At 41.4% G+C, this 12,116-nt stretch overlaps 1 protein-coding gene across 1 annotated transcript in view; it reads left to right on the top strand.

Annotated features, from left to right (window-relative positions):
• The window catches only part of aldh1l1 (aldehyde dehydrogenase 1 family, member L1), a 50,914-nt gene that overhangs the window by 29,701 nt on the left and 9,097 nt on the right, over positions 1-12,116 (top strand). Inside the window, exon 14 of the mRNA XM_075461839.1 lies at positions 2,179-2,249. Coding sequence (XP_075317954.1) covers positions 2,179-2,249 — 71 coding nt within the window. The remainder of the gene's footprint in view (positions 1-2,178; positions 2,250-12,116) is intronic.

Genomic DNA, 12,116 nt, shown 5'->3' with positions numbered 1-12,116 from the left:
TCGTTATCTTTGGACCTGAGCGTTTCAGGGAGAAATTGTCTAGCTATATAGTTACTCTAGATGGTATTTCTTTGGCTTCTAGTTCTACAGTGAGGAACCTTGGAGTTATTTTTGACCAGAACTTATCATTTGACTCGCATATAAAACAGGTTTCTAGGACTGCCTTCTTTCATCTTCGTAATATTGTTAAAATCAGGAACATCTTGTCTCAGAGTGATGCAGAAAAACTAGTCCATGCATTTGTTACTTCAAGATTGGACTACTGTAATTCTTTATTATTGGGCTGTCCCACATATTCTCTGAAAAGCCTTCAGTTGATCCAAAATGCTGCAGCCAGAGTTTTGATGAGAACTAACAGGAGAGATCATATTTCTCCAGTTTTAGCTTCTCTTCATTGGCTCCCTGTTAAATTCAGAATAGAATTTAAGATTCTTCTCCTTACATATAAAGCTCTTAATGACCGAGCTCCATCATATCTTAAAGATCTCATTGTAAGATATTTTCCTAACAGAGCACTTCGTTCCCAAACTGCAGGTTTACTTGAGGTTCCCAGAGTTTCTAAAAGTAGAATGGGAGGCAGAGCCTTCAGTTATCAGGCCCCTCTATTGTGGAATAAGCTGCCAGTAAATGTCCGGGAAGCAGACACCCTTTCCACTTTTAAGACCAGGCTTAAAACTTTCCTTTTTTATAAAGCTTATAGTTAGGTCTGTTGAATCTGATAGTGTGTCTGCTAGTGTGTCTTGTTCTGCCTCCACCTCTGGCACCCTCTATACTTTCATTACCCCCTACCCGAACCAGGGTTTGAATCCCATTCCCGCCTATCTTACCTCTTTTATTTCTCCCCCTACCCGAACCAGGGTTTGCATCCCCACCCCGCTGTGACTGGTGTGCAGTTGGTGAGAGTGAGTTGTATGGCTTTGTTTTTGCTGGTATTTTTAGTGATTATAGGACTGTTTAGGTGAGTTTGTCTGCTGAATCTGCTAGTGTGTCTTGTCCTGCCTCCACCTCTGGCACCTTCTATACTTTCATTACCCCCTACCCGAACCAGGGTTTGAATCCCATTCCCGCTTATCTTACCTCTTTTATTTCTCCCCCTACCTGAACCAGGGTTTGCATCCCCACCCCGCTGTGACTGGTGTGCAGTTGGTGAGAGGCTGAGGTAGCTTGTGGCTGTAAAAAGATGGTTGTTGTGGTGTGAGGAGCAGATCTATATAGGGAGTATAGGGAATTACTCACTGAGTCTGGTCCTTTATTTATTTATTTTTTCGTTAGCACAAGTTTCTTGTGTTTACCTTGAATAGGGATGGCTCAGGTAATCCTGAAACATCCCATAGTTAAGCTGCTATAGGCCTAGACTGCTGGGGGGCCTCATCTGTCACACCTTTCCTCACTTTACTCTCTTTATGTATATGTGATATTATTGTGGTCATTAACTCGTGTTTCCCTGTTCCAACAGATATCCTTTGAATGGTGTTACAGTGCCGCGGCAGCCGCGGCCCCCTCCCCCCCCCCCCCTTTCTTTCTTCTCAAACCCCAGCTGGTCGAGGCGGATGGCCACCCTTCCTGAGTCTGGTTCTGCCAGAGGTTTCTTCCTGTTAAAAGGGAGTCGTTTCTCTCCACAGTCGCCTCAGGCACGCTCAGGCCGGGAGATTGGACCGAAAAACAAAAAGTTTTCAGTGCAATCTGTTGGTTTCCTTAGCTAGGAAATTGTTTTTGAATTGGGTCTAAATGAACAAATTGGATTATTTTATGAATTATGATTATTATTAATTAATTGAATTCCAATTGGCTTGAATTGGACTTACTATCTAAGTGGCTTGAGATGACATTTGTTGTATTTGGCGCTATATAAATAAAAATGAATTGAATTGAATTGAATTAGGGGATGAAGATGAACACACCGCCGGATGTGATGTAGATAGTGGCTTGCGCTCGCGTCTTGCGTGAAGTTTAGAAAATTGAGGTGACACACGCAAGCACTTAAGGGGGGGCTTGCAACCGCGCAAGGGCTTGCGTTGCGTCTTGCGTCACCGACCATAAATCAGCCTTCAGTCACAAAGGTGAAAATACATATAATTATATAGTATATCTGAATATGTGAAGTGACAATAATTACATTTACATGTATGTAAATTCTATTTAATTCTATGTAATTAATGTGATGCCATTCTTTTACAGGGCAGTACCATCCCCATAAACCAGGCCAGGCCCAATCGGAATCTGACTTTCACGAAGAAGGAACCTATAGGGTGAGAAATCTAAAAAAGTTTTGATGCTTTCTGCAGCTTGATTGAAGGAGCAGCTAAATCAAATTTTTACATGTACTTATAAGACCATAGACATATTAAGTAGAACTGGGCATCACATAACAAAGTGTTGCTTAAGTCATTCAAATGAAAGCTGGTCAGTGGTGCATAAACTGTAAACTTCCTGTGGTAAATGAATCAAATCAAATCAAATTTATTTGTATAGCACATTTCATGTACAAACAATTCAAAGTGCTTTACATAAAATAAAAGCATTGCAGCAGGGAGTGGAAGAAGCATTAAAATACATAAAAGAATATAAAGAGAAACAAATAAAATCATTTAAATGAATTTAAAAACAAGCAACAGTCAAGATAAATTAAAAGATATCGTGCAGATTTCACGCATAGACACATGAGAAAAGAAATGTTTTTAACCGGGATTTAAAAATGTCTACACTTGGTGAAAGTTTAATCTCCACTGGCAATTTGTTCCACTTGTTTGCAGCATAACTGTCACACCCAGGGAATGGAGGACGCAGGAGCAAGAGATGTAATTCCAAGACTTTTATTAGAGAGGGCAGATGTTTAACAAGTTCCTCCAGAGAGAAACAAATCAGGCTATAGAATTATATATATAATAATACACTTTTCCAAAATGGAGAAGTATATCTGTAAGAATTATCAAGAACTCAAAATCACTCCACTAAACGGAGGAACAAACAAAAAGATCTATTAAACGTTATCGTAAACTAAAGATCACTCAAGCTGCGGAGGAAAAAACAAACACATGTCCTTAAAAAAACAGAGGAACTAGACTATGAAAACTTTACAAAACAGAATCACTCCTACAAGGAGGAAAAAACAAGAATGCTATAAACTTTAAATATCACTGTTACTCTAACAGGACTAAATTATCAAACTTTATCAGGAAAACAAAAAACTCTCTTAACGAGGATAAATACCAAACGGCAAACTTGGAAAACGTGGCAAAAGATCAGGCTTGGGACAAAGGCGAGAGTGAGGTACTTCAGTCGGACAGATACAACACACTGGCACAAGACAGGGGGAGACGCAGACTCTTAAGCACACCGGGATAATGGGGAACAGGTGGAATCATTCATACGACAATCAGACTGGAGCACGAGAGGAAGGGCAAGTGACCTGAAACGAGAGGGAAGTTAATCTTTCAAAATAAAACAGGAAATGACGAAACAATACATGAGACGAGACAAAAACCAGCTTGACCTCACCGCGGTGTGACAATAACAGCTAAATGCTGCTTCTCCATGTTTAGTCTGGACTCTGGACTGGACCAGCTGACCTGAGTCCTTGGATCTAAGAGCTCTGCTGGGTTTATATTCTCTGAACATATCACAGATGTATTTTGGGCCTAAACCGTTCTGGGATTTGTAAACCATCAGCAGGCTTTTAAAATCAATTCTGTGACTGACTGGAAGCCAGTGTTATGCTGCGTGTACACCAAGAGCGACCTACGCTACCTGAGCGCCGGAAATCATTATTTCTCTATGGAGGGTGAGCTACCTGCGCTACCAAAGCGGATTCTCCAGTGGCGAAGCTTCCTGAGCGACCAGAGCGGATTCGAGCGATTAAACTCCAGCTAACTTTATGGTAATGAGCTATGACGCGTTTCAGCGAAAACCAATGACAATCCACAGATTGTAGTGGTCCGACAATCCGCGGGGTTCGCGGAAACAGATGTGTAAACTTTAGTTCCTATCCAAACAATAGTCGTTTAATCCTGAGACTGTTGCAATTGCCGTGTCGAGTGCTTCAATACAATAGTGTAGTAACCCCACGTATACTTTTCTCACTGCAATTAAGTTTTATTTCGGATTTATTGCGGATTTTATTTCGAATTTAGTTTCTTTTTCACAGCTGCCTCTGCTATTCCTGCTCTTCTCAGGTGTATCTAATGTAGTTTTACATCATTTGTAATGTGATGTATATTTTGTATAACAAATTGTAAATTACAACACGTTTATTCGTGTCCCTGGCCTCACTTTCCTCATTTTTTTTCCGCGGGGGTGCTGCGAATTGAACATTTGCGGAATTGAACATTCTAAATGTGACGTCACGAGCTACCAAAGCTACCAAAGCAAATTCACAAGCGTCGCTCTTGGTGTACACGCAGCATAAAGATTTTAAAACTGGTGTGATGTGTTCAGATCTCTTAGTCCGGGTTAAAACTCTAGCAGCAGCGTTCTGGATGAGCTGCAGATGTTTATTGCTCTTTTTGGGAAGTCCAGTTAAAAGAGCGTTACAGTAATCGAGTCTACTGGAGATGAATGCATGGATGAGTTTCTCCTGGTCTTTTTGGGAGAGGAAACCTTTAATTCTGTTGATGTTTCTGAGGTGGTAAAAAGCTGCCTTGGTGACAGCTTTGATGTGGCTGCTGAAAGTCAGATCTGAGTCTATCAACACTCCGAGGTTACGAACTTGGTCAGTGATTGTAAGGTCCCGAGTCTCAAGATATTTACCAACGCTGACCCTCTTCTCTTTGCTACCAAACAGAATGATCTCAGTTTTGTCTTCATTTAATTGTAGAAAATTCTCTCTCATCCAGTTGTTTACTTCCTCCAGACACTGACACAGTACGTCTGCTGGGCTGCAGTCGTCCGGTGACAGAGACACATAAAGTTGTGTATCGTCTGCATAACTGTGATAATTGATGTTAAAGTACTGCAATACCTGACCCAAAGGGAGCATATACAAGTTAAACAGAAGAGGTCCAAGAATTGACCCCTGGGGGACTCATCAAGTCATGGCCACTAGCTCAGATTCATAGCTGCCAATTGTAACAAAATAACTCCGGCCTTCTAAGTAGGACCTGAACCAGTTAAGGACCGCTCCAGAAAGTCCAACCCAGTTTTCCAGCCTGTGCAACAGGATTCTGTGATCTACAGTATCAAACGCAGCGCTGAGGTCCAACAGAACCAGGACTGAAACATTACCAGAATCAGTATTCAACCTGATGTCGTTTAACACTTTGACCAGAGCTGTTTCAGTGCTGTGATGACGTCTGAAGCCTGATTGACAGTTATCAAGACTTCCAGTTTCAGTCAGAAAGTCGTTGAGCTGGTTAAATACAACTTTCTCAATAATCTTAGATATAAAAGAGAGATTAGAGACAGGTCTGTAGTTGTTCATCATAGAGGCGTCTAGAGTTCTCTTCTTTGGAAGTGGCTAAATGGCAGCTGTCTTTAGTGACTTGGGAAAAATGTCTGATGCCAGTGAGCTGTTAACTATTTGTAGGAGATCACTTTCTACTGAGGTAAAAACAGTTTTTAAAAAGTCAGATGGTATTATGTTCAGAGTGCAAGTTGTTGATTTCAGCTGCCGAACTGTTTCCTCTAGGATTTTTAAATCAACAATATTAAATTGTGACATAACGTCAGAGTTATTTCTAGGTTTTAGACACAGATTAGTTTTCTTGTTTGTCTGTGTTGCGTGAATGTTTTGTCTAATCGTTTTGATTTTTTGGCTGAAAAAGTTGGCAAATTCGTTGTATTTCTCTGTGGAGAGGAGGTCTGGGTTTGACTGTTTAGGAGGATTTGTGAGTTTTTCAACCATAGCAAACAGAGTTCGAGAATTGTTGACATTCTTATTAATCATTTCAGATAAATGCAGCAGTCTGGATTTGCACAGCTCATTGTTATAACTACGCAGGCTTTCTTTGTACAGCTCATAGTGAATCTGAAGCTTTGTTTTCCTCCATTTACGTTCAGCTTTCCTGCATCCTCTTTTCAGGTTTTTGACCGTAGTGGTGTTTCTCCGTGGGGTTTTCTGTTTGATCAAGGTGCTCTTGATTCTTATCGGTGCAACAGCTTCCATTACATTCAAAATTTTTAAGGTGAAATGATCCAGCAGTCCTTCAACAGACTTTGCGCTCATTGTTGGTAACATAGCTATAGCCTTCCTAAACTGAGTTCTCATTGATGTACCTCTTCTTAACTGAGAAGCTGGTTGTTTGAACATTCTGAGTGTTAAATAAATCAAATAAAATACAAAAATGGTCAGACAAGGCCAAATCAATAACCACAACAGAAGAAATATCAACACCTTTAGAAATGACCAGGTCCAGAATGTGACCTCGAAGGTGGGTAGGTTCTGTTACATGTTGCCACAAACCAAATATGTCCAGCACAGAAGAAAATTCTTTTGCATTACCTTCCATCATGTTATCTATGTGAATGTTAAAATCCCCAGTCAAGATAAAATTGGTTGAAATCAGTTGAAATAACAGACAATAATTCAGAAAAATCATCAATAAAACTTGCACAGTATCCTGGAGATCTGTAAATGATTAAAAACAGGATTTTAGGAACACCCTTTAAAATAAAACTAAGATATTCAAAAGAAGTGAATTCACCAAATGAGATCCCTTTACACTGGAATGTATCTTTAAATAAGGCAGCTTCTCCCCCACCTTTCCTCCCATTTCGGCATTTATCCATAAAACTAAAGTTTGGGGGGGCTGCTTCATTAAGAACAGTAGCACTTGTGCTCTCTGTTAACCATGTTTCTGTCAGAAAAAGAAAATCTAAATTGTGTGAAATTATGAAGTCATTAACTAACAGTGACGTATTGGACAGAGATCTAATATTAAGTAAGGCTAGCTTTGTGGAATTTACACCGGTCTCTGTTGTATTCTGAGTTGTACGTGGTACCGTTAACAGATTAGATAGATTCACCCAGCAAGTTGACTGTTTTCGATTCCTTCATATACTAACTAATACAGGAATCCCATTGGGTCCCAGCTTGTTCTCAGAACAGCTGTCAATAGTAGGACTACTATAGCAGGGACCCTGAACACATCATGGCATGGTATCTTTGTTTTGAACTGTGTTATCTTTGTTCTGAACTCTGGATGTTCTGCTGCTCCTTGAACATCCTGCACATCTTCTTGTGCCCTGCTCTGCCAGGACAGATGATGTAAGAGGAGGAGGAGGGGGTGCCCTGCGTTTCTTGGTAGATGGTGGTCGCTGGAGTCCTGGCTGTGATAGAGACATCCTTTGGAGACCTTGGGTGATGTGGAGTAAAGGGCCTGGTGAGGGGGGAGGGCTGTTTTTTTTTGCCTCGCTGCTGTGTCTTTCAGTCTAATCCAGGGGTGTCAAACTCATTTTGGTCTAGGGGCCGTATACAGCTTAATCTGATCTCAAGGGGCCAGATCAGTAAACTTATTCCAAAATTACATAGAACTAACAATAAGCACTTTTTCTTTGTATTAGTGCAAAAAATAAGTCAATAATAAAAATCTTTATATTAAATGAATTGTCCTTTTACTAAATATATTATGAACAACCTCAGAGTTTTAAAGAAAAGTATGTGCAATTTCAACAACACGTTTACCCAGTTTAACATTTATTTAAGTGCATTATGCATAAAAACTGATCACAGTGATTTCACAATGTGGCAAAACATTTAGTCACAGTTTTGTGGAACTTAAAAACACTGTCCTGCCTGTTAAAATACATCAAACACATCAAAATTTAGAAATTAATTAATTTAAAATACATTTTCCACATCTGGGAAGCAGTTCTGAACACATGAATTGACTCCACACACTTTTGATAAAGTACATTTTCCCCCTTCCTTGTTAATGCATAAAATGTATACATATAAAAAAAAAACTCACATAGATAACATATGTGGCATGCATAAGAAATAATATTTTACTCAATAAAACTCTTCTGTTGTAAATCTGTTACTGACTAGCACTGAGTTTCACAGCAATTACTACAGCAAATATACACTTCAACTGTTTATTTTTATAGTGCAACGTTGAAAGCATCATTCCATAGGACTTAGTCTTGCTCAGAATTTGCCCCTGAAACTTGGCATCTTTTAGCCTGCACAAGTGCATCAATATCAGGCATCATGTCTTGAGTAGCAGCCAGTTTCAGAATCTCATTTAAGTGCTTATGTGTGAGCTTTGAGCGCAGCTTCGTTTTATTAATGTTCATTACTGAGAAAACTTGCTCACAAAGATAGGTAGTCCCAAACATGGACAACATTTTTGCAGCCAGTGCTGTCAATTTAGGATAGCCTGGTAGGAGATACTTGTAAAACGTGTCCAAGCTCACAGAGGCAAATTTGTCCTTCAATTCTACATCACACTGCAAATCAATGATTTCGAGTTGCATGTCAACGGGCACATCAGAAGCTCTGACTGCGAATGGTGAGCGAAAAACTGCGAATTGTGTCTCGAGTTCGCTAAAGACCTGAAATCGTTTCTCAAACTCCCTCAGCAACCCTGAAATCTTGTCTTTGTACTGTTTCAAGTCAGGATTAACGCTTGCTGCGCACACACCTCTTAGACATGGAAAATGAGCAAGGTCACCGCTTGCCATCTGTGTCTCCCATAACGTGAGCTTTAACTTGAATGCACGTATGCTGTCATAATACTGTGTTATCATTTTTTTTGCGTCCTTGCAGCATTTTGTTCAGATTATTCAAGTGCTCTGTAATATCAACCAGAAATGCAAGGGTTTGCAGCCAAAGTGGGCACTGTAATTCCTTAACAGGTTTTCCTTTTTTCTCCATGAATTCTCGGATTTCCCCACGTAGATCAAAGAAGCGCTTCAGCACAGCACCTCTGCTTAACCATCTTACCTCGGTGTGGTATGGCACCAACTCGAGAAACTCCTCTGTGACAGTCAAAGTCTCGTCAACTCCACGAATGAATATGGGCAGTTGAGTGACGTCCGTAATATCAGTACTCTCATCAATTGCAACAGAAAATGCCAGAGATCACTCCACTTTGCGTTTCAGTTGGCTGTCCAAATCTGCCGATAGTTCCGAAGTCCTGTCTGCCACGGTATTTCTTGTCAAGCTAATATTGGCAAAAGCTCGTCGCTTCTCAGGACACACAATTTCGGCATGCAGTTTTTGACGAACTCCCCCTCACAGTACGGCTTTGATGCTAATGTTATTTGGCTAGACATTAAGTAGCTGGCTCTCACCACAGCATCACTGACCTCTCGGCTCAGGGTGAAAAAAGATTGCCGTTTCCTCAGACCCACCAACATTTCATTGACCTTCTGTTTTCTCAGTTCTGCGTGCAAGTTGTTGTATTTTTCACTATGCCGAGTTTCATAGTGGCGTCGAATATTGTATTCCTTATGCACGGAAACCTGCTGCTTGCACACCAGGCACACGGGTTTCCCATTCACTTCCGTGAACATATAGGAAGAAGTCCATTTTTCTGAAAAATCCGACACTGTATCCACTTTTCTCTTTTTTGACAAAGACATTTCGCTGATGAGGGTGTCAGGGCCAACAGAAAAAGCGGGTGTAGTAAATATGAGGGATGGTCGCCGAGCCGATGTAGAGATGAGTGATGAAGAACTCTGCTGACACGGACTTAGTCGAACATAGAAATCTTTATTGCTGTCATCAGGTCCGTTTCGAATTTACAGAAAAGATACATCTGATCTGGGGAGGGTGCGTCTCAATTAGCCGATGGGAGCCCTCTGCCTTTTCGGGGGGGGGGGGCATGCTTTTTAAAGGGAGCATCTCAAGGCTAGTGTCTTGTCCAGGCATCTAGCCAAGAGATAGTGTATACATACGGTGTAACTTTGGAATGCCTTTTACTCCAAATCTTTCCTTATTTGGTTGTGTTAACTGCTTACTTGAAACCGATGTACTCTGTGACTGGTACGGGGACGCGCCCAGCGGATATGCACTCAATGAACTCACAAGCAGGCCTTTTCTCCATTTTCTCAGACACCTCACGGGTAAAGCGATTGAACTGACTAAAACACAGCGCCCCTAGCAGACAAAATAGGAACTGCAGATTTGAAAGAAAATTAAGTTTATTCTTATTTTTTTAATAATGCAGATTTATCTCCCGGGCCAGACTGAACCCCCTGGCGGGCCGGTTCCGAACAGGTGCCGTACGTTTGACACCCCTGGTCTAATCTGTACAGTCATGTTTGGGTTTGCCGTCCCAACAGCATGACGTAAGTGTGCACCATGTAATCTGCATCCAGTTCGGATGCACGCCATCAGGTCTGAAACGCTCATTACAGTTCCAAAAGATATTAAAGTTATCAATGAACTTAATCCCATTGTCATGGTTTTGTTTAAGCTTCTGACCCATATACAGAGAAAAACTCCCAGGAGACGCAGAACTCAGTAAAGCAAGTTTATTGTAGATGGTGTATGCGTTAAGGGGGTAGTCAAGAACAGTGGAAGCGGCTCTGGGCTCAGGTCCTCTGAAACACAGGGCACAGGGTTAGAAAGGAGGCGCAAAAGGGGGAAGTTAACACAGCAGGCAGCAGACTTACTTCTCGGGGTGAGGTTCTTCCGCCAGAGAGAGGTGGGCGAGATTCAGGAATGTGGCTGAGAGTTAGGAGTGGCCTTTCGGTTCCTTCCAGGTGGTAGGGACTCAGAGAGGAGGGCGGCTGCTGTAGGCGGGCAGGAATGTGCGACGAGGAGCGGTTCCGGACAGGTAAGCCTCTCGGTAGGTTTTCTCGGAGCGATGACTTCTGGCTCGAAAATAGGTACTTAAGTATTCATGGACGGAACTTCCTGAGGGAACATTAACAAATTTACTAGGACAACAAAGATCATCAAAAGGCACAGGAGGGCTGAGCGTTACCGTGTATGAGTAACACTCCGGCGGAGTGTGACTGGCGTCCGGCTCCTTATATAACCTCCAGTAATGAGGCTGACGATCTGCAGGTGCGGAAGCAGAGCACCTGATGACCAGCCTCAGCAGCCGGTCCCAAGACGCCCTCTGGAGGAAGGAACCCAGGAGAACCCAGCCACAAACCTAATCCCTGACACCCATGGGCGATGCATGCATTTGACAACCATGTGTTCAGGCCAAGAAGTCTGCTGAAAAGTTAAATTCCTTTACCCACGGTAGGAATGGGGCCAGAAATGGAGACACAGTCTCTCCAACAGCAGAGAAAAGTCTTTCTTCGGGATCTCAGAGCCAGTCTTCCTTCTCAAAATATCAAAAGACCCTGTGTGGACAATGATCCTCGTGCCATCTGGATGAGTAGACAGAATGGTCGGCAAAATATCTATCACTTCCCTGACTGATGTATCAGAAAAAGTTATATTTTCCGTCTTTGCCATTCTGACATGCTGTGTTATAGAGTCCCCGATTAGAATGGTGTCTATTCCTTTTTGTGTGGTGTCGATCGCTTCTGTAGTCCTCACCTTGGTTGTGGGATTTGGGCTTCTCCTGATGATCTGGTTCTACAGGCTTGTGCAATTTTTCTTCTTCTTGGTTAAAAGAATTGTGGCAAACTCAGCAAATATGGCTAGATTTATTTACTTTTTTCTCCTCTTTAGTGAATTTATCAGAAAAGAAAGAGACAACTTAAAAATCTTGCGATTTTATAGACCAGTCTTAGCTTTTTGCTAAAGGAAGTAGCAGAAACTGTCCTGCGAGTAAGAGTTCTCACTGTCTTGCTGTGGGAAAACCTCCCTCTGACTCTGGCAGAAAGTAGCTGTATATTGAGATGGTAACAAAAATAATAAAAGCTTTGAAAGAGTAAATATCTTGAGGTTTTGTCAACCAGAAGCTTTGCTCGGTGAGAGAGAGAAAGATAAGGCATGTATCACTCCTGTTCCTGAGTAATCATTTTACATGTTAATGTGCATCAGCTCGAAGATAGTGTGTAAGTATTTCATACTTGTTCTGTTATCTGATAACAAAAATATGAAAATATATAAATAAGTATGGATTTCTTAAGATATGGCTGGACTGTGTATGTACTTTTTTAATTTATATTTGTATTTTTTAAATAAGGTGTATTAAAAAATGGTTATACGTATATATGGCCAGTATTGTGTTAGATGAAGTTGTGCCTGTGTGTATCTGTCGTATCTC

The sequence above is a fragment of the Odontesthes bonariensis genome, chromosome 3 (assembly GCF_027942865.1).
Source record: "Odontesthes bonariensis isolate fOdoBon6 chromosome 3, fOdoBon6.hap1, whole genome shotgun sequence".
Taxonomy (NCBI): domain Eukaryota; kingdom Metazoa; phylum Chordata; class Actinopteri; order Atheriniformes; family Atherinopsidae; genus Odontesthes; species Odontesthes bonariensis.
This window is presented reverse-complemented; position numbering and strand designations above follow the sequence as displayed.